Source organism: Ischnura elegans, assembly GCF_921293095.1.
Source record: "Ischnura elegans chromosome 13 unlocalized genomic scaffold, ioIscEleg1.1 SUPER_13_unloc_1, whole genome shotgun sequence".
Taxonomy (NCBI): Eukaryota; Metazoa; Arthropoda; class Insecta; order Odonata; family Coenagrionidae; genus Ischnura; species Ischnura elegans.
In genome coordinates, this window is record NW_025791657.1 from 3,824,731 (window position 1) to 3,852,175 (window position 27,445).

General features: G+C 39.6%; 2 protein-coding genes across 2 annotated transcripts in view; both read left to right on the forward strand.

Moving 5' to 3' along the window:
- Positions 1-20,206, forward strand: part of LOC124172492 (zinc finger protein 585B-like) — a 35,968-nt gene extending 15,762 nt beyond the window's left edge. Inside the window, exons 3-6 of the mRNA XM_046551932.1 lie at positions 1,955-2,074; positions 7,714-7,845; positions 10,410-10,541; positions 17,788-20,206. Of these exons, the coding sequence (XP_046407888.1) occupies positions 1,955-2,074; positions 7,714-7,845; positions 10,410-10,541; positions 17,788-19,524 (2,121 nt within the window). The 3' untranslated portion in view covers positions 19,525-20,206. The remainder of the gene's footprint in view (positions 1-1,954; positions 2,075-7,713; positions 7,846-10,409; positions 10,542-17,787) is intronic.
- A 2,463-nt stretch (positions 20,207-22,669) lies between these two features.
- Positions 22,670-27,237, forward strand: LOC124172493 (zinc finger protein 16-like). Its single transcript, XM_046551933.1, has 2 exons — positions 22,670-22,916; positions 25,418-27,237. Exons 1-2 carry the CDS (start codon positions 22,670-22,672, stop codon positions 27,235-27,237), a joined length of 2,067 nt encoding a protein of 688 aa, XP_046407889.1.
- The last annotated feature ends 208 nt before the right edge of the window (positions 27,238-27,445 follow it).

Below are 27,445 nucleotides of genomic sequence, written 5' to 3' on the forward strand. Positions count from 1 at the left end.
AAAGGAAAAAAACGGCAGAGGCATTAGCTGATGGAGAGCCGAGTGTAGTTCCGTTAGGCCCCTTGCACACACACCGATTTTGGACGGCCGGTAAAATATTGGCCGATATTTTACCGGCGAAGCGATGCTTGCACACATGCCGGATTTTTACCGGTCAAACGATACGTTGCTAAGTTTTTGAGCCGGCGCCGGCGATCCACAGTGACAATAGCCGGCAGCTAACCGGCATTTTGCCGGTGCCGGCGTGTGGTCGGTACGTGTGCAAGCTCCAATGCTCTCCCATTGTTCACTATTGGAATGTGGACGGCCGATATTTTACCGGCCGTCCAAAATCGGTGCGTGTGCAAGGGGCCTTAAATCTACGACGTGGTTATTATCCTACGGCGCTGAGGTTGCCTCGATAGTTGTTCAATCTCTTGGGAAAGCTCATGCCATTTGCCTGTCGTGTTTTGCCTTTAAATTTTCCACGGCTGCAATACTATTGCAATACTCCTGCAAGAGCTTTTAAACAAAATTGTTCGTGAGTAGGACTAGCATCGTAGAGCGATGGCGTATGCAAAGAGAGGATCGGAACTCTTTCTACTCCCTCTTATGCCGCCGCAGTTATCAAAATTTCCTCTTTCAAATAGTACTGAAAGAGGACATTTCGATAACTGTCGAAATTCCAGGCATACGTCTGCGACACCGCACGATAGGATAAAAAAATGTCGCAAAACTTTTTTTTCTTTATAGCTTCGATCCTCAAAATAGGGGTGCACCTCTTACACGTGTGCGCCTCTTACACAAGCTTATACGGTACTTGCATTGGCAGATTTAGGAGGGGGGGCCCAGGGGTGTACTCCCTCCCCCAGACGCATAACAAATAGACGATATTTTTAATACAAATTAAAGTAAATTTTACATTTTTAATATAAAATTAATTCGTATTTCCATGTTAATATTTTTTTAAATTAAGAGCATGTTTTGTAGAGTAATTGTTGCATCTAGTGTATTTTTATCCCAAATTTGAGAATACTGCTTGCCCCTCAGACTCTGATGTTAATTATTATGTCCCCCCCACACCCTCTAGAAATAATCCTGGATGGACCTTGTGTACTTGGTTCCAAATGTTGAGAATAAATGGCTCTCTTCGCTCATTTCCTTGCTTCAGAAAATTTTTCCCAATTTCAAGGACATGTTTCCTAATAGGGTAGTTTCCTTAATCAAAGAAAACGAAAGGCATTGATTGTGATTAGTTATCCACCCTTACGGTATTCATAACATACAAATAATTTGGTTTAAGAAATCTCAGTTTAGACGAATGGTAATGGACAATTTAACCTCATTTAAAAAAGCCAGATTGGTGTCCATGCGATCCCACTCCACGTGACGTCACAGGGACCTAGTTTCTATACGAGTAGATAGGAGTTTTACATCGTCCGAGATTACCAATGCATGCATGAGGCACAAAGCTCAGGGGCACATCTCTTAATAATCACCCATTAAAATTACCTAATTTCGCTAAGTTTCCTTTGATTGATAGGGTAATAATATTTAATCCTTATTTTAGCCAAGTGCTACCTGCTAGCCGGGTACTCTGCTACCTGCTAACAGCCTGCGTCGTATCAGCGCTCAAAGCCTCGTCCCAAGGTCACCTCACAGGGCGATAGCTGGAACCAGAAATCTGTCACGCGGACTTTTCCCAGCATTCCTACTTAGCTGTTGCATTTTGGCACACTTGAAAATTTTCACTTTTCATTTAATCGCAAAAATTAGGTATCATCATTTAAGAATCCAAAAGCGTGAAATATGTGCTCCAGTAGTTATATTTTTTCTTTTTAGGCAATTAAAAAATAGGTAAATGGGAAACCACCCTATTCTCTGGGCACTATGTATCCTGCCCAAACTATGCCTGGTGGCCTGCTAGTTGTTATTATTGTTACTTTATGAAGTGACGTGCATTATTCTCTTCTAGTCTGATCTCAAAGAGGAGAATGGAGAACACCTTATCGAAGGGAATTATCCCTTGCTGTATGCGCCAGATGTGGCAGAGACTTCAAGTGACGCCTTAGACCCCCTGGCCACAGACGATTGCGTAAGTACCCCCTTGCCTTTTTTAGAGTAGTTTTGCTGTGATGCAAATCCATTCCTCTGCATTCCCAGCACCACCAACCAACCCTTAATTGCTAGCTGCATGCCTGCGCCAAATGCACCCACTCTGCTCATTACATTCGACGAGTGATCAAGAACGTTATCATTCATGAATGTTATCGTAATGCAGAGGTAGAATTTTTATATTCTCATCACTATCTACAGTTTATTTACTTTATTTATTCTTCCTCTTATTCTTTTGATGCACAAAATTATGAAAATTCCGTATTCTCTATCTTTCATCCAAATCAACGACAACCCATTATTGCTTTTTCCATGACAACTTTTATACTCATTAGGTAGTGAGGGTTTTCTTTTCTATTTACATATAACATGTGTACTTTGGGGGAAAAAAGTATCCCAACAGAGTTTGTGCTGCCACCATTGCTTCGCCGGAGAATGGATTCCCTTTCTAACGGTATATAATCCTTGGAATGAGACGAGGGAAATTCAAATACGGTCTGATTTGAGCCACCAAGGTCGTGACGGTGAATTTGCCTGCCTCGAACCGAGGCTCAAACATATTTCGCACTCCTCTCTAGAATATTGGCGCATTCGATATCCTTAGGAATTGTGCCTTCCTTTTACCCGCTATCTCCCTCTAACCCTCCTTTCCGTTCCTTCTTCACACCTACTCCGGCACTCGTAATACAATTCACTGAAATCCCATCTCCACTTCCTCATTTTATCGTTTCTGAAAATTTACGGGATAAATATTCGCTCGACGTAATCAGCAAGGCAGCAATGGTGAGGAGCGATTTTGGGCATAAGGAATTCATTAGCATCACTGGTCAACAATCCTAGGATTGGTTTGACGCAGCTCTCCTCTCTATTCTCCTATCAGCTAATCTTTTCAAACCTACGTATTTCTTTTCTTTCACATCTCTCTTTACTTTTTCCATATATTTTGTTCGAGGTCTTCCTTTTCCGTTCCAGCCATCCACTAGTCCCTCAATGACTGTCTTCATCAGGCCATTAAGTCTCAAGATGTGGCCTATGAGGTTGCTTCGTCTTCTTATTAAGGTTTTCATGAGGCTTCTCTTCTCTCCCACTCTTCTTAGGACTTCCTCGTTACTAACTCGGTCAATCCATTTGATCTTCATCATTCTTCTGTAGCACCACATTTCGAATGCCTCTATCCTTGCTTTCTCTGCTGCGGTCATTGTCCATGCCTCACTTCCGTATATAATCATACTCCAGGTGTAGCTTCTTTTGATGCTAAAAATTATGAAACTTCCTTGTTCTCTATCTTTCATCCAAATCAACGACAACCCATTATTGCTTTTTCCATGACAACTTTTATACTCATTAGTTAGTGAGGGTTTTCTTTTCCATTTACATATAACATATGTACATACGTCAATGTCTCAGCTCAGCTGTTAGTGTTCACATTTGATCAAGTGAAGGACTAGGTTGTGTTTTTCCACTAACAAGGGGAGACCACGTACCTTGCCCCGCCTTTTTCAACGCCGTATTTTTTTATGGCCTTCGGAATGGTGAACACATCCCTTAACTATTAGCGGTTCTGTTGAATGGGCCTTAGTTTGGCTGTAATTAATTAATTTTCATGTGGTACTTTTCACTAGCCATATATAATTCCAAAATATTGCGATGCTCAACAGAAGGTCAGGTGGGTTAGTGGTAGCGTGAACGACTTCCACCGCGGGGGCTAGAGTTCAGGGCTTCGTCATGGCAGTATATTTTGTTATCTTCATTCTAATCATACGGCATTAAGTTTATCATTAATTTTAATTGCAGCAAGCATAGACATGAGACAATTTTTGTATCATCATAATGGCGTTTTGGTATTTAAGCAGTGCCATTTCAATCGCAGAGAAATTAAGGCTCCACTTGCTACTCTCCTCAAAAACATACCGAAAGATCAATGGGGGGCTAAAACAGTGGCTTTTTTTTCGAAAAAATGACATTTGTTGGTGGGCATCTTGCTATTAAATGGATGGGCCACGGAAGATTTTGGGAAGCGGCGAGGGTAATGGGTTCCTCTAGCTGATCTAAAAAAATAAGCTACTATACCTTGAACTTTGAGAACTCACAATATAGACGGTTTAAGTGCATTGTAGGAATACACGAGACCATTCTAGCCCAGAATGTACGTACAATGTTGAAATCCTTGGTTTTTGAAGATTGACGTATTTTATACGCCACCACGCCCGGTCCAGGGTTATCAAATTTTATTTCATCCTATTTGTGAATTGAAATTGTATTTTGGAATGGTTCTTTTAGCACAAAGGTACTGTGTAAGTAAACTCCCTTTGGAGTAATGTGAATTGGGAACTTGCATGGGTAGTCGATTGCTCTGAAAACTATTTTTAGGGTTTTTCCATTTTACAGTTTCTCCATTCAACATCAAAATAAATAAAAAAATTGACTTTAAAATCGAGAAAAATTTCTCTGAGCCGACCACTGCGCGAAGACGCCCGAGCATTGCCAAGGCCAAGCGTGACATGATTAGCGGTCAATAATCCTGGTGCCTTTGCATCCGATGTTGTTTTTTAAAGATTGCGTAAGCATCAAAGTGGGGTTAAACTCAAGAATGGATAAATTCCAATCCCTGATAACAATGGTAATTAAATATGGCCGTTACAAGTAACATGTTACAAATGCACAATTTTAAAATAATGGAAACATGATAGAAGTCCTAGAATTCAGCAGGTTTCAACAATTTCCCGTCGTCAAAGGCTACCATTATCCCCTCCTCTGCTGGCTCCAATACCTCCAGTGAACCTCTAGACTTCGTCTAGGTATCCCCTTAACCCTGCCATGATAATAATAATAATAATAATTTATTCTTCCATGCATACATATTTTTTACAGATTATTACATCCATTCAAGGAAGTAAGGAAGCCTACGTATAAGGCAATAAGCCTGTGTTTAGGCTAACTTCAAATTTCATAAATTACGGAAATGATAACACATACAACCAAAATACACAATACCTTGAGAAAAAAAAACATTATATGCGTAATAATATAATGACAGAGCTGACTGTAAGATGAGATACAACATGTAATGTACAACACAAATGATGCCTAGGGTATTTTCTGCAATATACCGACCCTTTACCATATAGAGGCAGGGATATTACTTTTCGATGTCTTCAAAAGTCATTATCCATTTCTTTATCTACCTTTTGTATTTACCAAAAAAATTTGTCTCTTTAATTGTATTCGGTAGCATATTATACAATTTTGGTCCCATTTACAAAAAACTCCTTTTGAGTACATCGTTAAATTAGGCCTGTGCATAGGGATTGAGAAACCTCTGCAAAAATTAAACAGCACATTGCTCCCAAAACTTTTTCGGCTGTATCCACTACGCAAAAAAAACAACATTTTTTACGCTCTATAACAATACATATGTATATCTTAACGGGAGTATGTCAAGTTCGATGAATAAAGGACGGGAATGTTCGTAATGCTTTTTAAGTAATAACAAAATAAAACTATATTCATACATAATGTTTTATCACAGGTATGTATATCAGTCCAGCATAAGCTTTTTTTTACAAATCCAGACGTTTGGGGGGAACAACTACTCTGTTACTTCGGCACAATTGCGCTTGGGGAACTGCAACCCTGTCACTTTGACGTGTGATGGCTGTAGACTCAAAGCCTCGTCACTCACCCCTCCCTGGCTCTCTGCACTGGGACTTTGGGGCACACTTTTTTGCTGACCACATGAATCCATCCCAGGCTCTATGATTTCTTTTATTTTAGGTTGAGTGTCACACAATTTCCTCAATTGATCCAGGTGTACTAACCTTACCCCGTTTGGAAGTGTTACTTTGAAGGTTGCTTTGCTTGTAACAGCCACTATTTGACCCATATGTATAACATATTTAAATGCCCCCAGATTGCGATCCCTCACCAATACTTCTTCATGAAGTAAGTCTAAACTCTGGGATCGTTTGCCCCTTACTAACAGCTCTTGGAGTCCTTAGGAATCCCCACAGGGAACACTTCAATTTCCCCGTGGAGTGTTGGTCAGAATGTGATAATTTGTTGAGTGAGAAAGCAGAATAATATAAACAGCCATATCTTATTAGCTGATTAAGTCGTTCGGCCTTCCACCATGAGATGAGAACAGTTATTCAGGGAATTTATAGTTTGAGCTGACACCCTGTAAATCATGCTTTGGTTGTGGTCATTTTTGTATTCTCGTACCAATTGGTAGAAACTTGTATGAATCAGTGGCAGACACATATGGGGAGCGCAAGAGGCTACTTGTATTGCCTAACATTGCAGAACCACAATTGTAACTTTTTATGTCATAAGATGGCATTGTGTTGTATATCTTATAATCAGTTTAAATAGAACTGTCTTAAACTTTGCATCATCATCATCGTGAGACAACAATCTTAAGATTGGTTTGACGCAGCTCTCCATTTCTCTCTCCTATCCGCTAATCTTTTCATAGCTACATATTTATTCTCTTTAACATCCTTTATAACCCTTTGTCCTATGTAACTCATTCGGGGCCGTCCCTTGCCCTTTTTCCCTTCCACTTGTCCTTCAACGATTGTCTCCATCAGACCAGCGTGCCTCAAATGTGGACAACTAAGTTGTCCCTTCTTCTGCTTAATGTTTTTAGGAGGCTTCTCTTTTCTCTCACTCTCCTTAACACTTCCTCGTTACTCACACGGTCAATCCATTTTATCTTCATCATTCTTTGGTAGCACAACATTTCGAATGCATCCACTCTAGATTTCTCTGCTGCTGTCAACGTCCAAGCCTCGCTTCCAAAGAGAAACATACTCCATTTGTAGCATCTGATGAATTGTTTCCTTACTTCTATGATTGAATTTTCTGATGTAAGTGCATTTTCAATGTGGATTAATGTTCTTACACCTCGTACATTCCCTACGCAATTGCCCCTTCCTTCTCGTAACATACGCATGTGTCCCACAAGGTTTTGTTATAGGTCCTGTTTATTTTTATATAAGACCTATTTTATTGGAAGCCTCTTCTCTTTTCTCCTACTCTCCTTAGCACTTCCTCGTTACTCACACGGTCAATCCATTTTATCTCCCTCATTCTTCGGTAGCACCGCATTTTGAATGCTTCCACTCTTGACTTTTCCGCTGCTGTCAACGTCCAAGCCTCGCTTCCATAAAGAAACATACTCCATATGCAGAGGCACTGATGGGGCTTGAGGGGGCCCGAGCTCCCTCAATAATTCGCTATGGAAAAAAGTGTCAGGCTTGTCGATTTTCCCCGAAGTGTTCAAATATCGAGATTCGAGTTATCAGTGTTCCAATGTTGATCTTATGACTCTTCCAGAATGCTTAAAAAACTTAAAACTCACTACTTGTAAAATTTCCCGGGAAAAGATCCCTGGTTCGGGCCCCCTCCCCCCCAATATTTTCTGCAAGTCGGCGTCCCTGTTTGTGTAGCATCTGATGAATTGTTTCCTTACTTTTTCAGGAAAACTTTGCATGTGACTTGATTATTTTTCACTGCGATAAAAGTATTGGTAGCTCGAAATATCTTTTGTGCCCCCTCTTTGAGTTTTTTCTGTATCCGTTACTGGTATCAATGGAGTGTTTATTTTCTTTCAATTAGAGTGGTGCCGATGCATACAGGTCCTCTACAGTGAAAGAGGATCAGATCAGTGACGGCGAGGAAGGTCATGCTCACAATGATTGCACTGATGGGGCCACGGATGAACTCATGCCTCCAGCCTCTGGTATTCAGGTAAACGCACTGTATGAAATACTTATTTAATGTTGAACTTGAATTTCATATGACATTTGTCGCCATCACAAATCAGCAATCCTAAGTTTGAAAGCAATGCATATTTCTATGGGATTTAATTCTTCTTCTGCCCCATAAATAATTACTAGACAAAGTTTTAACCCTTAACCAGTGACGTGCAATTCTTGTTACACTACCAGTGACGTGCGGTCTGGGAGACCGCAATAAATCAAAAATTCATAAAATATTGCTACGCCATTTTTATTGCTTTGTTTCATTTTTCTTTGAATGCTTAACTTTTCTAAAACTTATATTAAAATTTTTACACTCCCAATACCAACCAATTTGCCATAAAAAATTGTGATTTGAAGCAGGATCAAAAAAACTGATGCCCAAAACACTTGAGTTATAATTATTATATTTATGTATCAATATTTTGCCAGATTCAAAAAAGGCCTTAAATGTGAAAGTCGGAAGGCTAAGAAGTAAGTGGCCATGAAATTTATCCCGCTTATTCCTTTTCTTGATGCATTCTTAGTAAGTGACGTGCGGTCTCAAAGACCGCTAATCGAGTTCAATTGCAAATTTACAGAAATTAATAAAAGGAATGTTAAATTTAAAGAGTGGGATGTCCTTGTTATGCAACAATATGAAGCTAACGAGAATTATAGATATTTTGAAAATATTCATAATTTTAGAAACGCAGCGGTCTCTCAGACCGCACGTCACCGGTTAAGGGTTAATTCTTCTTCTGCTCCATAAATAACTACTGGACAAAGTATTAAATTAAATAATGGTCTTATTAATCTCAAATTATACATGCCCTTGTTGTCTCATTGACTGATTCATCTTATCCCGTAACTAATCAACAACTTTTGACCCTAGGCAATCCTTCTGCTCATTTATTTTAATTTAAATTAGCAATTGGTCAATTCATTCACTTCAACACTTTTCCTTGTTGATTTAAATTAACATTTGTTAAAACAACTACTTTAACTCTTTCTATTGGATTTAATTCTTCTTCTGCTCCATAAATAACTATTAGACACTGTGTTAACGTAAATAATGATCTTATTAATCTCAAATTATTGTCTTGTTGACTGATTCATCTTATCCTGTAGCTTATCAACAACTCTTGACCCTTGGCAACCCTTTTGCTTATTTATGTTAATTTAAATTACCAATTGGTTAATTCATTAACATCAACAGTTGTGATGAGAGTCTGCTTTATATTTCTGACAACCTCACAAAGGTGTTTCCGTATTTCTGTCATTAATGATGTTGGGTACAAAGGTCAAGTATAAGGTGTGAATTTAGAATGCATGAAAGTGTTGATTGTGCAAAACTCGGAGACCTCCTGTAAATGCTATTAAAAAACCAAACTTTGATTATGTATCTCAGACAACTTCACCAAGGTATTTCCATATTTCTGTATCTCTTGAGATACAGAAATTTGAGTTGAGGCATAAAGTTGTGAAAGCGATTCATTATGAAAAACGATAAAGAAGAAACCTTGTGCTTTCACATGAATATTTATTTGCACATTTACACGACCATGGTTTCAATGTTAGACGTCATCATCATGTCCGGAATCAGGTCAGGATCGGAAAGGTGTCTGTCCACCTGATGATGACGTCTAACGTTAAAACTACCCAGTCAGCACAAAAGATATTTCAGCCAATTATTACCCTACTTTTAAATGGGTATAATTGTGGTAAAAGATGGGTAACCTGCGTGGTAACGGGTAAAATATCTGTAAATTTAAGTGGTAAAATTCGGGTAATTTCGCGGTAAAACACAGGTAAAATTCATACTTTTCCTGGATAAAACTTCCCGATGTGACATCAGAGCCATCTGTGGAGCTTTAAAATAAACATGACGACACTCCCTCTGTCGGTGCTATTGTGAAGTAACAGTACATAGCTTTAATGCACCATAGGCGTTCATATGCACGATAAATGAACAAAATCGACATTGATATTGAAGGTTACTAGGGTAAATTTGCCTCAAATCAATAGAAAATTTTACCGTCTGAATTATCTGTTGTGCTGACTGGATATGGTCGTGAAAAAGTGTGAATAAATATTCATGTGAAAGCACAAAGTGTCTTCTTTTCCATTTTTCATGATGAATCGCTTTAACAAAGTTACGCCTCCAACAGTCAATTTTAGTTAGAACACCTCAGGTAAAAGTTACAAGAATTTGATGAAAATTTGGTCACATATTCTTTGAAAGATGTACTTTTGATGACCTGTAGAAAAAGGGATTCCAGTGAGCTGTTTTTAAGTTATTTTTAAGGTTAAATTTAGTACAAATCACTATTTCCTCTCATTAGGGATGTGCAAGTACTCAAAAATCCGCGTTGAGTCGAGTAATTGGCACTCCATTCGAGTGTTTCATGTAGTATTACGAATGTCGAGTCGAGTGCTTTTGGTTACAGAGCTGAATAAATAAATAATCAGCTGTGTGAATAAATACTCATGTGAAAGCACAAGGTTTTTTCTTTCTCATTTTTCATTCCGTATCTCTTGTGCTAATGAGGCTGGATGTGGATTCTCTTGCAGCCCCATACCTCAACTGCTTCCGAAGGTGAAGAGTTGGGTGCTGATGACACAGGAGCCATCGTAACAAATGTTGACTGGAAGCTGGTTAGAACCAAGAGGGAACCATCTCCCGGGGAAAGTGATGATTCCCAGGTGTGCATGAAATTCATGAAATCCGTTAAAATTAACCCATTAATCCCCATCGTTGCTTGAAAGCAACATTATTGAATCCTAATTCTCAGAACAAGTTTCTACTTTAGAATAATTTTTTTCTTTGATTTATTGACTTTTCTAAAAAGTATATCTAGTTCTAATTTCTTCATTTCCACCAATATTCTAATTTATACAATTGTATTTTTTGTAACTGAAGGCATTTGGCATAGAAATCGATGTGCACATACACCCTAGGAAAAATGCCCAAATGCAAACACCCAGCATGTTTGTTAAAAGCAGAATGGGGAATTTCCTCGAAATAGAATACTGATAACTCCCGGTAAAGATGTCGAGTGTGCCAATCAAGATAAAAAATGAAAGAGGTGACCGAAGTTTTAAAAATTACTTTTTCTATATTTAGTTACCGGAGTTTTCCCAGCGTTGTGTGTACACAGCATTATGAAAAGCATGTTATATGATAAAAATATTTTTGTTCCGAAAATTCATATTAATTAGACCAAAATAAATTGGAAAATGGTAAACAACTGAAGTTAAAGCCCTGAATACAGTCTGGGGAATAACGGGTTGAATAAACCTTTTACTGCCATCGGGCCGATACACGGGCCCTTGTTGGTTGTGAAAAAACTACCACGCGCCCATTTATTGGCCTGACTTATGCCTTTTTTTAAATTGTGATTGAGGCCTATAATCTCCGTAATCTATCTATGGTTCTAAGTAGGGATGGACGGATCCAGGATTTTTTTCGTATCCTGATTCGGATCAAATCTCCTTGATTTTTGGAGCGGGATCTTTAGGATCTTTGGATATTTTCGGATCCAAATAATGCATTTTCAAATTCCTAACGCAGAGATTCCCCCGATGATTGTTCAATCTCTTGGGAAGAGTAACACTATGTGCTAGTCGTATTTTGCCTTTTTTTATTTTTCACGGCTGAAATTCTCCTACGTAACCTCTGCGAGAGCTTTCAAACAAAACGGTTCATGAGTAGGACATGATGCGATGACGCATTCCAATAGAATAGGAACTATTTCCACCCTTATGGGGCATTGCATTCGCGGGAGCTATTATTTAAAATTTCGGATCCTGATCCGATGTCTTCCACGACTTTGGATCCGATGTATCCGATGAAGGGCAATATCCGCGGATATTTGGATCCGAGGTATCCGATTTGACCAACCCCAGTTCTAAGCTATAAATATAGTTTTAGAATTGGGAAAAAATCTAGATGCATTACATAAACTTAAGTGGGTGAAGATATTTAAAATCTGAAGTCTCGCAAATTCCGGAAAATAGCCTTGACAGTATAAACTCTTCTCGGGATTCCACGCAGGTAAGATTTTGTAAGAGCGCTGACATTTCAGGTACCGACACGTTACCCTTTCTCTGAGTAGCCGTGAGTCATATTGTCGAGTCGAGACATATTGTTTGCCGGGAAAGTGTAAAATCTTACATAGCCTTGACAGTCTTTGCACACCCCTCCCAAAATTTGCTGGCAGTAAAAGTGTCAATGAAGGTCATCGTCGTCGATCCTCAAATTTGACCGGGCTATATACCCGTTGGTCGTCCAGCTGCCGATGAGTATATAAACCACCTCTTCAGCGGCGATGATTTTATGCAAAGTGCGTAATCAGGACAAAAATGACGATACAAGTGTATAGGAACCAGTGTAACCTTTCCAGTGTTAGTGAAGGAGAATTAGAAAGACAGGCTTCTAGTGAGCGTGTGCGAAAGCACTCTAAAATTAGGAAGACTACAAGCTAACGGCATCGGAAGCCGGGAACGGCCCTGATTGGCCCAAAACATGGCACTTCAATTTTAACATTTATTTTTGGATTTTCTCAGTTATTTCATTTTTTTTTTACATAACAATGCATTTTGTTAATTTTTATATTTTTTTTGCACATATTTTATCAAGTTTTATCATTTTTTTCTTGATTTTGAACAATTTCATATATTTTTTTTGTTTTAAGTATTTTCATTTTTCCTTTTTTCAAACCACAAAACAAGATTGACAGTGACAATAATTACAGTAAAACCCCTTATTTACACTTTTCTAGGGACCCAAGAAAAAAAGTGTAAATTGCGGGAAAATGCAAATTGTGGGAAATAGAGAATTTTCACTTTTATTCATATACTGGCTTTGGAAATGTTAATTTTTTAATTGTTCACTAGGCATTATTCCATAACATTGTTTCCCTCTGAAGCACAGTGTTTTTGCTGGCAGCAAAAATTAAAAAATATGTAATCCTGTTTTGTCTGCACTGAAAACATCTTTTGGGCTGTAACCTTCCAGAACTCTAATATATTCAGATTCTTTCCACTGAGTTGCTGTCTCTATGTTAACATCTTTGCTTTCACCACTCACTGTCTTATATACAAGACTACCTATTTTTGAATCTATCCAACCAACCATTATAGATGCCGTGGAATCTTCGATTCCCAATCTTGTGGGGAAATACCTTTTCTCAAGGGCCTTTGGGCCTGTTTACACGATACATTAACACGTACGAGTTAATTTCTGCTTGCATGAATGATTTTTGTGGACCGGAACGGAACATGTACGAATGTAGGCAGGGGCAGATGCAGGATTTTTTCCTGACAGGCAAAAGATCTTGTCTTAATTGAGATTAAAAACAAGATATAACAATGACTTTAGAAAATTCTCTTTATTTTTATATCAAAGTTATTCTTATTGAATTAAATGATTGAGCCTCCTTGAGTAATACACAAAACAAAGCAAACGTAATGATGACCATCAGGGGCAGATCCAGGATTTCTTGCTGGGGGGCACAAGCAATGCCGTGATTTTTTCTGGAGGGGGGGGGGGGGCACAATGATACCACGTTATACAAAACGAACGCAATGATAACCGGACCGTATTAAAAATCTTGCATATTTTTTAAGTGTCTGGAGGGGCACGTGCCCCCTAAATCCGACTATGAATGCATGAACCAAATTTGAACAGGTTCTATTTTCTGTTCATGCATACGCACAAGTTGGGTGAATACACGGTGCATTTTCGTGTTCATAATTTAGACATTAACTTGTACGGGTTAATGTACTATGTAAACAGGCCTTTAGATGACACCATTTGCAGGGACATTTGATGATCTTGCATCTAAAAACTACTCTTTTAGAATTCGTTCTATTTATTCTTACCTGGAATTCTTCACATATATTCTCTTTTTTGATAAATGTCCGCACTGGTTTGCATATTTTACAATGGCATCGCGATTTTTCACCACGGTATTGAATGTTGAGACTGGAAATCCGATCGGATTGCCAGTCTCAACATTCGAGTTGCTTCGCCAGCGTTAGAATCGATGCGGGTTCCGGTGTGGGAATCAACCATCTCTAAAATTTTAATTTTCTCGTCAATTAAAAATGTCCGTTTTTCACCTCGAATTTCCATTTTCAAGCCGGATCAATTCTATTTCCCGTACGAATTGAGGGTAACTCGGCAACACACGAGTATCTGAACTACCCCTCGGCGATCAAATGCGTTGTACAAACTGTCATGAGACTTCATAATTTTCGAAAGTTACAATACTTTGCGATACACTGCTATTTGAATGGGATAATTCAAGTTTAAATAAGTTTTTTTAAGTTTTTAATTAACCCATAATTGCTACGCAACTGTTGAATGAAGTCAGCGCAAATGATCCCAGTTGTCGGCCAAGTTTTATAGTTCCGGCATTTATCACGTTTCAGCACGTCTGGTTTCCTTTCAAACTCTCGTATCAAATTATCGACTACATGATTATTGTCAACATTCCTTCAGGAGTTCTTGCATTATAATTAATACATAGCTCGATTGCTCAAAACACCTACTTTCATAACGTGAATCTTTTCGCCGCTGATAGAAAACGAGATGACGTAGTTCAACTTTCCGACGTTAGTGGCGTTCTGTCCCGCCACATTCAAATTCTTCCCGAAAATAGTTCTGATTACGTCTCTTTCTCTTGGATTTTTAAATAAAAATGCGCGAAAGGAATCCAAAAGACAGTTTTTTAGGGCTGATATGCGCGATTAATTGTTTTAGTACGCAAAAAAAAATTTTTAGTCGGCACGTCGTGATGCACATGGCGGGAAAACGAAAAAAACACGGCGTAAATACAGGGTTCTATTTACATTGGAAAGATAGGAAATATGACGGGACCCAGAAAAAAACTTGCAATTTGCGGGAAAACGTAAATTCCGATAACGCAAATACGGGGTTTTACGTATTTGAAAGAAAAGACATAGGAAAGAATTCAGTATTAGCGAATTAATATTTCTTTTGGAAGTCTGTAGCTGTTGTGATTATCATGAACTGGTTTTCTGCCCTTCATTGGCAGATCTCCCAAACAACATAGTTTTATCTACCTCCATCTGTCCAAGGCCACCTCAATGGTTTCCTTATACAGTAAAACCTCTATGTAGTGAACCTCTTCACACCATAAACCTCCATACTACATACCACCCTACGGTACCGTCAGATTTACATGCATATTTATAGGCAAACCTCTATATAGTGAACCTCTTTATCTCGTAAAACCTCCACTTATCATACCAAGGAGACACCCCCGAGATGGCCTAACTACGTTCACAAATTGTACTGAGACAACTAGAGACCATTAATGCAGCTGCGATTTGGTACATGGAATGACATTTTCAGCAATAAATTTTTCATCCTTATTTTTTTGTCTTATACACCTTTAACACATTGTGTACCTGAGTATTTAAATTCCTAGGAATGCCGAGATTGGAAATATGTGCCTATTAGGGCGTAATGCCTTTGGTTGAAACATGGTTAAAAAGCTAACGTTTAGAATATAACTTTACCCAATCAAACCTTATGATGCATCTATTCATTATGAATAACGAACAACAACTGAAAACGTACTAATAAATACGTATTGTACGCTTTAAAATTGTTTAGTTTGACGCGCCTAAATCACGAGGATCTTTGTCATTCGTCCGGAACGTTCTGGAAAAAAATGACAGGAACTCTCGCCATCCATACACAACCTGTTAATATGCTGTAATTTTCACGTTAAACATCAGTTTTGGCCATTTTGACCCCTGGTGGAGTGTGCTCCTCCCAGCATTTGACTCATGAGCCTCCACTGAGGGTACCTCCCCTGTACCTTCTTCCTATTCTGACGTGGTCTCTCATCTTTAGCCTTCTTTTTCCTCTTCTCTTTTCTCCTTCAACTGTTCCCTCGACTGCAGTATCTGGGATCCCCATCACTTTTGAAATTTGCCCGATCCAATTCCCTTTCTCTTTAGTATATACTTCTCAGCAAAGTAATAATAGGGTAGTTTCCTTCATCAAAGAAAACGAAAGGCATTGATTGCGATTCCTTACCCACCATTAGTGTATTCATAATATACAAATTATTTCATTTTAGAAATACCGGATTAGACGAATGGCAATGGTCCATTTTTATCCTCATTTGAAAAAGGCCAGATTGGCACCCATGCGATGCCACTCCACATGACGTCACAGGGACCTAGTTTCTATACGAGTAGATAGGAGTTATACATCGTCTGAGGTTACCAATGCATGCATGAGGCACAGAGCTCAGGGCTTAATAATCACCTATTAAAACTGGCTAAGATTGGATAGTTTTCTTCGTTTGATAAGGTATTAATAATCCTTATTTAAGCCAAGCGCTACCAGCCAGCGGGGTACTCAGCTACCCGCTAGCAGCCTGCGTCATATCAGCGCTAAGCCTCGCCTCAAGGTCACCTCACAGGGTGGCAGCGGGGACCAGAAATACGTCACACAGAGAGATTTCCCGGCATTCATACTTACCCGTCGTGTTTTCGCGTGCTTGAAATTTTTCATTTTTCATTTAATCACGAAAAATAGATTTCGTCATTTAAAAATCTAAAAGCGTGAATTACGTACTGCAGGAGTAATAATCTTTCAATTTAGGCAATAAAAAAATAATGGGAAACCACCCTAATGTAACAGCTGCAGTAATTTTCCACACTTTTTAAAAATCTTTCTCGACCGGTTTCAGACCTTGCGCATCATTTTAGAGGGCTGTTTAACCTAAGAGCAGCAAGCCTGCTATTTATATCGAATGTAGGTGTATGTGGGGTAAAATATAGAAGTAGAAATGGGGAAGGGACTGAGGTTAGGTACTAATTTGTGGGATATCTATTCAGGGTCATCGGAAAAGGTTACCAAGGGAGGACAAGGAATTCTCACCTTAAGGTAAGGTGAAATCAATTTTGCTACCACATCATTGGCAAGGCATTCACCAAACAACTTTGAAAATACACCTATTTGAAAATTTTATACAAAATCCAGTTTTTTACCTTTGTCAAATAATTGTAAAATTTTTAAGTTAATCTTTTTAAGCTGTTCTTTTTTTCTAATGTATGTGATAAATTTGAACTGTATAATATTTCCCTATGTAAAATTCTGGGACCAGTAAATCATATCTTAACATGATGATGACGTCGAATGTTTGACAAAACCATTGTTGCCTGATAAAACATCCTTCATTTATTTTTTATCGCTAGTTTTCTTCATTGTGTCTGCAAAACAGAATGATCAATTTCTAAGTAAAATCTCTCTAAGAGTGCATATTTCTTCGGGCACAAATGAAACATTTTGGGTGATCAACCAAGGAAAATAAAGAGAGTAAGGGAAACTAAAATTTCTCGAGAAGCAGATTTGGTGCCACAAACTTAGTCCTAAAACTTGGGAAAGTGACGGTAAATAAAGGAAAATTTGAGACAAGTCACCATCAGTGCTGCAATGCATGGGCATCTAACTGGAAATGGTGACAGTGAATACATGTACTACCAGTCAACTGCAATCTACAACTAGAGCCCTTTTTATATGGTCACAATGGTGGGTAACCTTTTTGCTCTAGGTATTAAATGTATTCCCTCCCTTAAATTAATAATTAAGCTGAAACTTTTATGTTGGAGAAAATGCTACTGCAGCATCAACGATTTGTTCAGGGAGTGTTCTCATCCCAAAATAAGCTGATATTTTTTTTTGTTGAATGCATGCGATATATTTGAACTGTATTACATATTACTATAAACATATTCTGTGACGAGTAAATCATATCATATCATGATGATGATGTCGAGTGTTTGACAAAACCATTGTTATGTGATAGAATATCCTCTGGAAATTTACAAAGTTTTTTTATGGTTGCTTAAAAGTGAATTTATCGCTAGTTTTTTTTCATAACCAGGCCTCTTTTCATTACAGGTGGATTGCTGTTATCGCAGCTCCCCCATTCCAGAGAAACCTACATCTGAAGAAAGTAATGTTTTTGTGAGGGCTCAGGGAATAATTGTGGATGAATTACGAAGCAGTCTCCACTGTCCTTCTGCACATGGGAGAATAATTGAGGAAGAGGAATCTATAACACAACCAGCGGCTCTTACATCAATGTTTGCAGCAAAGAAAGAGGTAATGGAAGAATTCACTCCTTCGGCTCAAAGGCTGTCCCCAAACAGGGATACGTTGGAGCTGGACCCGAAATGTGAAGATCAACCCTTGTCTCACCATCAATCAGAGATCCCTAGCTGTTTTCCTGTTTCAATTACATCAGCAAACGTGCAGGTAATGCAAAAACGAAGGTTGCGATGTGCCACAAGTCCCAGGGCAAAGAAGGGTCGTCGGAATGTGAAGTCTCGCGGTTCGAAGGGTGAATGCTTCGTAGAGAAAGAGTCTTGTAGAAAGCGCAAAGCCCAGTCGAAAGGCAAGAAGTCGTTGCATTGCGAAACCAAAGAATGCAGCGCTTGGCCCATGACGGATGCCAAGTGTGAAGTGAATCGTGGGTATCAGGAAGAGGGAGGGGTATCTAGCCATAGTGAAGGGTATGTCTGCGATAGTAAGGGAATGTCTGTGAAAGTAAAGATGGCTTGTCAATCAGGTAGTGATTGTGTTAAAGAGCAAGAATTGTACGGTGAGGGTAAAGTTTGTTCTAATAGTAAGGATTTTCTCCATCATGAAACCCTAGAGCCCAGTGCTTGTCCCTTAGAAGCCAGCGATGAGGTTAAGCCTGGAGGTGACTTTGAGTTTAGAAATTTAAGCTGGGAAGGAGAGATATCTGCCCACGGTGAAGGCTACATCTGCGACCATTGTGGAAACAAGTATTTGGACTTGATATCACTATCAATGCACGTTACAAATCACGTCATGATGAAAGCAAGTGGCTTACAAGGCGAGAGTCCAGAACGTGCCGTTCGTGTGAGTTTAAAGAATGTGCGGAGGAAGATGACTCGTGAATCGGATGCCGCTCTACAAAGAGACGAGGAATCGTCCAGTAAGCGTAGGGTACGATCGGAGGAGAGGAGATCATTTAGGTGCTCAGACTGTGGAGAAGAATTCAACAACAAGCAGAAATATACCTACCACGTGTCCACAGCTCACTCGGAGAAGAGATATCTGTGCGAGATATGCGGCCAAGTGTTTGTGTCTAAAAGGGGCTTCAGTAAGCACGCAGTCATCCACTCCGGTCTTCGCCCTTACATGTGTAACTTGTGTGGTAAGACGTACATGCGCAGTGATCACTTGAAGGGGCACCTGAGGAGCCACAGCAAGGATACTCGAGGCAAGGATACTCGAGGCAAGGATATTCCCAACACGCTTGACAGGCCCTTCACGTGCACCGAATGCGGCCGAGGGTTTACTCGGAAGGATGGCCTCAGGGCTCACACGAAGGCGGTCCACTTGGGAGTGAAGAACCTCAAATGTGGTTACTGCGGGAAGGCATTCAACCAAAAGAGTACCCTGGATGGCCACGTGGCGGCACTGCACACGGGCGAAAGGAAGTTTGTCTGCTCGGTGTGTGGCCGCGGCTTTTATCACGGCACTCACCTGAAAGATCACATGTTGATACACGCGGGACTGAAGCCGTTCGAGTGTGGGGACTGTGGGAAGACATTCCGTCGCAAGGGACACTTACGCCTACACACTGTCCTCCATACTCGGAATTAGGGGACGGTGGAAGTATTAATGGCTGCTCCTTAGTGTTGACTTTCACCCATAAGCTGTCGCATTTATCAGAATTAAGCTTGTTCAAAATGCCTCCTTATAAAATGATAAATATAACAACAATGAGCAAGTTCCATTCATTTCGATAAAGTCTTATATAAATAATAGAACTAAGAAGTTTGTGAAATGGTATCTGTACACGGGTGATGGAGAGTCTTAAAAACATGTATTGATGGCAAATTTCTCAGTCAGGGACACTTATGCCTGCACACAGTCATCGGTACTCGCGACTAGAGTATGTAATTATTGAGGGCCGCACCAAAGTGTTGACTTACATCCATAAGCTGCCGCATTTCTCAGAATTGAGCTTGTAGAAAATGCCTACTTTTAAAATGATAACTATTATAACAATGACAAGTTCCATTCATTTGGATAAAATTTTATTTTAATAATAGAACTAAGAGGTTTGTCATCGCCACTAGAGCTCTGTGAAATGGCATCTGCACACTGGTGATGCTGAGTCTTAATTACATGTATTGATGGCAAATTTCTTAGAAAGGGACACTAACACTTGCACGCGATTATCTGTACTCGCAGCTAGACGATGTAATTATTGAGGGCTGCTCCTTAGTGTTGATTTTCTTCCATTAGCTGTCACATTGCTCTGAATAAAGCTTGCCGAAAACACCTAGTTTTAACCTTTTCCCTACTAAAGATGTTAATATACGTGTGGACATTTCTTTACCTGGGAGACGAAAGCCGTATATTTTCGTTGGAGATTTTCTTACACTAGTGAACGAATGCATTGTATATATGTTTCCTAGCTCTCCCCCTTTTACAATGGTCGCAGGTGTACAATGTCTTTGTCTCGGGACCCAATACTGCGGGGTTTAGGTTTTACCCTCGGAATCCGGGAGCAAGTACCCTGATCCCTCTTCTTATGTTACCCCTCTTAGCGGTAAGGGCCAATGCCACAGGTATGGTCATGAAATTGTTTTATCCAGTCAGTATTCAAAAATATTTTTTCGAAATTTATTATATTAAATATTTTTTATTACTATTATTACCAAGAATTAATTATATTATTATTATAATTATTAAATTATTATTATTAATTATATCATTACTAATAATTGAATTATTTGTCTTTTGAGCAGTTTTTGGCATTTTTAAACAAAATCCTATGATGAATATTAACTCATATCTTGAGTTCTGTATAAATGTCAACATGGAAATTTTTGCTGCATTGAATGCACTAATATTGACATTAGAACTTTGTTTAAAATCTGGAAATGCTCAGAAAAAAATGAGGAATTCAATTCAAAGTCTTCAATTTACGTGCAAGCAACAGTTATCCAAATTCCAAATGCATGTAAGCAATCCATAAGTTGACCGCAAACCAATGCCGCAGGTATGGTCGTAAACCCGGAAAGGAGGGAGCACAACTACCCTCGGAGTCATAGATAATGCGGAGTCCTTGCTGGGAGGGGTCGAAAAAGGTTGGAACTGAAAGCGTGTGATTATCCGCAAGACCCTTTGTTGAGACGAATGTCCTCCAAAAATGCTCCGTACCACGAGAGAGAAGAGTTTCTTTGGGCTCAGTACAGCAGTCATGCTAAGACGAAAACTCCGTCGTCTCGAAAGGGTTAAATTGATATTGACGGCAAACTCCTGATTCTCCGGACCAATGGTGAGAGGGGTAGCATGAATAATTTACTTAAAGCAAACATTCTATCGTTATTTATGCACACTGTCTCCTATGCTAGATTGCTTTCTGGACTCATTGAGAGTTTTTTTACCGTCGGCGATCTTTTTGCAATGATAATGTGATTTTATTCCTAGTACTCTATATAATACAGTAGATTCTAGTTAATTGGGACATATCGGGACTGGTGCACTTTGCCCCAATTAGGCGAACTATCCTGTATATGGGCATAAACAAACGTTGAAATAATAGAAAGAAAACTAAAGAATGCTAATAATGTAACATAAGTTTATTAAACTATTGATTTGATTAATAAATGAGCGAGTTTAGTTAATTTGTTATCATTTTTAAGAATTATAATAATTTAGCCTAAAATATTTTTCACAGCCTCGGGTGACGCTGAATGAATGTCTTTTACTAAGTCCTATTGATGAAAAGTCCTATCCTCTTACGGATAGTATAGCATCAAGAGCTTTCAAAATAGAGCAAGAATAGGAACATCTGTGAAAAATAAGAGTAAATCAATGGAGGTAAATATAAAAAAATTGTGTTCCGAAAAGAAAAAAATTTAATTTCGTCGCGAGCATAGAGTCTATGTCGCCGACTCCTGGCCCAATAAAGCGGCATGCTGTCCCAATTGATCAGATAATACTCTTGGATATTCCTCTATTGGGTTCTGTTCTTCAAGATCTGCCCCAATTAAGCGGCTGCCCCAAGTAACCAGTGGACCCATTAAACGGAATCTACTGTACCTGGTTTCCTGAAACCCAAGCAGCCGTGATTGCGTGATCATGGATTCAGAAAAGTAGGTTGTATGAATGCTTCAAAATCACTGTGCGACGTTGTTAACGATACCGTTGATAAAATCTTCACAGGAAACCAGCCGGGTAAGGCTGGACATTGCTGTCAACGTTTCAATGGCCTTCTCTCTGCCATCATCTTCAGGGCTAATGATGGACCTGGTTATTCCTGGGCTTATATTCACCGGGTCCATCCATTTTAGGAAACCGGCACTTACGGCAATAGCTAGGTGCATCTTTCACCCTGAAGACAATGGCAGGGAAGGCCATTGAAACGTTTGCAGCAATGTCCATCTTTGGTATGGTATGGTATTTGGAGGAGGCAACCGAGAGCTGAGGTCATTTGCACAATGAGGGAAGGGTAGGTAAGGAAGGGTGGAGAGGAACCCGGCGTCGGCATTAGCCTGCTCTTACCGAAAGGCGCCAAGGGGACCACGGCTTAATGTCCCATCCGACGGACAGAGTGTTGCGCTTGAAATGTCCTTCACAAAACATTCAAGCAGGGATCGGGCAGTCTATGAAAATTCTCTGCCACCACCAGGATATGAACCCGAGCCCATGGTATGGGAAGCCAACACACTAGCCACCACACAAACCCGATCCCCATGTACATCCTACCTGGCTGGTTTTCCGTGAAGATTTTATGAACAGCATTCGCCGGGAAAGCACCAAATCATTCCTCGTTAACTACACTGTTGGGCACCGCGCCGTGTGGTGTCTCACAGATGTTTCCCGGGATGTAACTGCCTCTGTTTGCAAATCCGATCGTGGGCCGCACCCCTTGGAAATCAGGAACAATGGAACTCCCCTGAAGGAAACTGGCACTCAATCACGTCATCGTGCTGCAGAAGTTTTAGGAAACCAGCACTCACGGCAACCTGTCTATGCAGGTGAGTGCCTGGTTGTGGTTCATGGTATCTTTACTTCCTCTTCCCCTGCTTCCCCTTCCTTCTATCATTCCTTTGTTCTCCAGTTTGACTTTGTCTAGTCACGGCGTAAATATGCCCGAGTGCAACGAAGTCTCCGGTTCCCTCGCACCGTATTCAACCGCATGCAAGGCCACGGCAATAATTTTGAATTTGTGACATGAAATATGCAGTGCAACTTCGATAAAACTAACACTTAGGCAAAATCTATAGGGAATGACCGTAAAATATAAAATATAACTAATAACTTAAGGCTTTACTTTGTGAAACCTCTCCATATTGGAAATAAAGAAATAATAAATTTGTAAGGTTTACTGTTATTTAATTATGGGCACGACCAGGGTTTCAATGTGACCACATTACGAAACCCGGGTGGTGCCCATTATTAAATAAAAATGACACTTACAAAGTTATTATTTCTTTATTTCCAGTAAAATATAAAAATTTTCAATTCTTGATGCTCCCCCAAACCTCCACCTAAATGGCATTAGAGTGAGGGTCAGGGGATTTATTTATTATTTATTTATTATGTTTAATGTTCGCCCAACATGTACATAATTATAGGGCGAACAATACATGATTATAACTACAAAAAATAGAAAATAAATTGGTCACAGCCACAAAAAAGTAACAATCATGATAACAAATGGTAAAAATATTAACTAAATACTATCACAGTCGCGAAACATATTCTTAACATCTTTTAAAAAGCAGTTTTTCTTTTGATACAGGTCTAAATCATTGAAGTTTTTGTTATATAGTACACAGATCCTTCGTATTGGCGTATTGGAACAATAATTTGTTTTAACCTTAGATATGTAAAATGTTCTTTTGAACCGGCTATTAACATTTGGTACTATTATTTTTATTTCCTTAAGCAATTCATAACATAGGCCCTTATTAATGACATCATGCAGAAATAGCAGGTCGTTTATGGTTCTTCTATTTTGCAGGGTATGGAGACCAAACACTCTTAACAAATCACTATAACAAACATAATTCTCGAAAAGCGGATACACATGATATAATACAAAATATAGAAATCTTAAAAATCTCTTTTGAACTTGCTCTAGCAGTGCAATATGTTTCTTTAAATAGGGATTCCAAATAACTGACCCATATTCCAACTTACTTCTTACATAAGAGTAATACAATGTCTTAAGTACCATCTCAGAGTCAAAATATTTTGACATACGGTGTATAAAGCCCAAAAGTTTACATGCAGTTATGCTAGTATTCAATATATGTGTGGTGAAATACATTTTGCTATCAAAGGTGACCCCTAGATCCTTCCATTCATTAGTCCTATTCAATTTGGATTCTTCCATATGGTAATTGCATCAATTTGAAAAGGTAACTCTGGTTTTTTATCCGCCCATTACCACCGAATGACCCTCTTTTCTGAATCCAATGCATTTTAAATATAGCCTCTCTTAAAAATCATAACCACACTTGCCCTATTCTTAACTTTGATGTGACTATTTATAGCTAAACGAAATTATAAGATGCTGTTGCAGCGAGATTAAAATGATTTGGAATATATTGAGAAACATAAAACAAGAAAAAAATCTTGTGAGCGGCGTTACAGCGTTGGAGACTCGAACCATCAAAAACCACCCGCACAGTTGACCATTTACTCAACAAAGCCACCGCAACTGTTTGCAATATGAGTATTATAACGGGCAGTAGAAATTAGCAGTGGAAACCGGGTCAAGTACGCAGTAAATGCACAGGAAATAATCATTGACTGTGCAAAACAGAATGATCAATGTCTAAGTAAAATCTCTCTAAGAGTGCATATTTCTTCGGGCACAAATGAAACATTTTGGGTGATCAGCCAAGAAAAATAAAGAGAGTAAGGGAAACTAAAATTTCTCGAGAAGCAGATGTGGTGCCACAAACTTTGTTCTAAAACTTTCGAAAGTGACGGTAAATAAAGGAAAATTTGAGACAAGTCACCATCAGTGCTGCAATGCATGGGCATCTAACTGGAAATGGTGACAGTGAATACATGTACTACCAGTCAACTGCAATCTACAACTAGAGCCCTTTTTATATGGTCACAATGGTGGGTAACCTTTTTGCTCTAGGTATTAAATGTATTCCCTCCCTTAAATTAATAATTAAGCTGAAACTTTTATGTTGGATTAATGCTACTGCACCAATAATGATTTGTTCAGGGAGTCTTCATATCCCAAAATAAGCTGATATTTTTTTGTTGAATGCATGTGATATATTTGAACTGTATTACGTATTACTATAAACATATTCTGTGACCAGTAAATCATATCATGATGATGATGTTGAGTGTTTGACAAAACCATTGTTATGTGATAGAATATCCTTTGGAAATTTAGTTTTTTTTTTATGGTTGCTTAAAAGTGAATTTATCGCCAGTTTTTTTTCATAACCAGGCCTCTTTTCATTACAGGTGGATTGCTGTTATTCCAGCTCCCCAATTACAGAGAAACCTACATCTGAAGAAAGTAATGTTTTTGTGAAGGCTCAGGGATATATTGTGGATGAATTACGAAGCAGCCTCCACTGCCCTTCTGCACATGGGAGAATAATTGAGGAAGGTGAATCTATAACACCACCAGTGGCTCCCACATCAATAGTAGCAGCAAAGAAAGAGGTAATGGAAGAATTCACTCCTTCGGCTCAAAGGCTGTCCCCAAACAAGGTGGACCCGAAATGTGAAGATCAACCCTTGTCTCAACATCAATCAGAGATCCCTAGCTGTTTTCCTGTTTCAATTTTGCCAGCAAATGTGCAGGTAATGCAAAAACAAAGGTTGCGATGTGCCACAAGTCTCAGGGCAAAGAAGGGTCGTCGGAATGTAAATAGAAAGTCTCACGGTTCGAAGGGTGAATGCTTCGTAGAGAAAAAGTCATGTAGAAAGCGTAAAGCCCAGTCGAAAGGCAAGCAGTCGTTGCATTGCGAAACCAAAGAATGTAGTGTTTGGCCCATGACGGATGCCAAGTGTGAAGTAAATCGTGTGTATCAGGAAGAGGGAGGGGTATCTAGCCATTGTGAAGGGTATGTCTGTGACCATTGTGGGGCTAAATACTTGACCTTGAAATCACTCTCTCTCCACATTAAAAGTCATATGACTGATGGAGTGTCTGAAGTGCGCAGTCGCATTCAGGGAGGTATAAATCAGAAATGTACCCCACGTCCGCGTTTGAAAAAGGGTCATCAGGAAGCGAAAGTAAAGATGGCACATCAATCGGGGAGTGATTGTGTCAGAGAGCAAGGATTGTGTGGTGAGGGTAAAGTTTGGTCCAATGGTAAGGATTTTCTCCATCATGAAGCCTTAAAGGTCAGTGCTGGTCCCTTAGAAGCCAGCGATGAGGTGAAGCCTGGAGGTGACTTTGAATTTAGAAATTTAAGCTGGGAAGGAGAGAAATCTGCTCACTGTGAAGGTTACATCTGCGATCATTGTGGGAACAAGTATTTAGACTTGATATCACTATCAATACACGTTCAAAATCATGTCATGATGAAAGCAAGTGGCTTACAAGGTGTGAGTCCAGAACGTGCCCTTCGTGTGAGTTTAAAGAATGTGCGGAGAAAGATGAGTCGTGAATCGGATGCCGCTCTACAAAGAGACCAGGAGTCGTCCAGTAAGCGTAGGGTACGATCGAATGATAGGAGGTCATTTTGGTGCTCAAACTGCGGGAAGGAATTCAAAAACAAGCAGAAATTTACCTACCACGTGTCCACAGCTCACTCGGAGAAGAGATTTCTGTGCGAGATATGCGGCAAAGTGTTCGTCACGGAAATCATCTTGCGGAAGCACACCGTCATCCACTCCGGTCTGCGCCCTTACATGTGCGACTTGTGCGGCAAGACGTATATGCGTAGCGACCACTTGAAGGGGCACCTGAGGAGTCACAGCAAGGATACTCGAGGCAAGGATATTCCCAACACGCTTGACAGGCCCTTCACGTGCATTGAATGTGGCCGAGGGTTCGCTAGGAGGGAGAGCCTCAAGGAGCACACGAACTCTGTCCACCTGGGAGTAAAGAACCACAAATGTAGTCACTGCGGGAAGGCGTTCAGCCGAAAGGGGAACCTGGAAAACCACGTGGCGGCGCTCCACACGGGCGAAAGGAAGTTTGTGTGTTCAGTGTGTGGCCATGGCTTCTACCACAGCTCTCACCTGAAAGTTCACATGTTGACACACGAGGGACTGAAACCATTCGAGTGTGGGGATTGCGGGAAGACATTCCGTCGCAAGTGGCACTTACGCCTGCACACTGTCCTCCATACTCGCGACTAGAGGATGTAATTATTGAGGGCCGCACCAAAGTGTTGGCCTTCATTCATAAGCTCTCACATTGCTCAGAGTAAAGCTTGTTGAAAATGCCTCCTTATAAAATGGTAACTATAATGACAATGAGCAAGTTCCATTTGTTAAATAATTATTTTTTTCTTATCTTGACCTCGTTTAATACATATTAAAATAGTTCTTGGAGTGTTGGTATGTC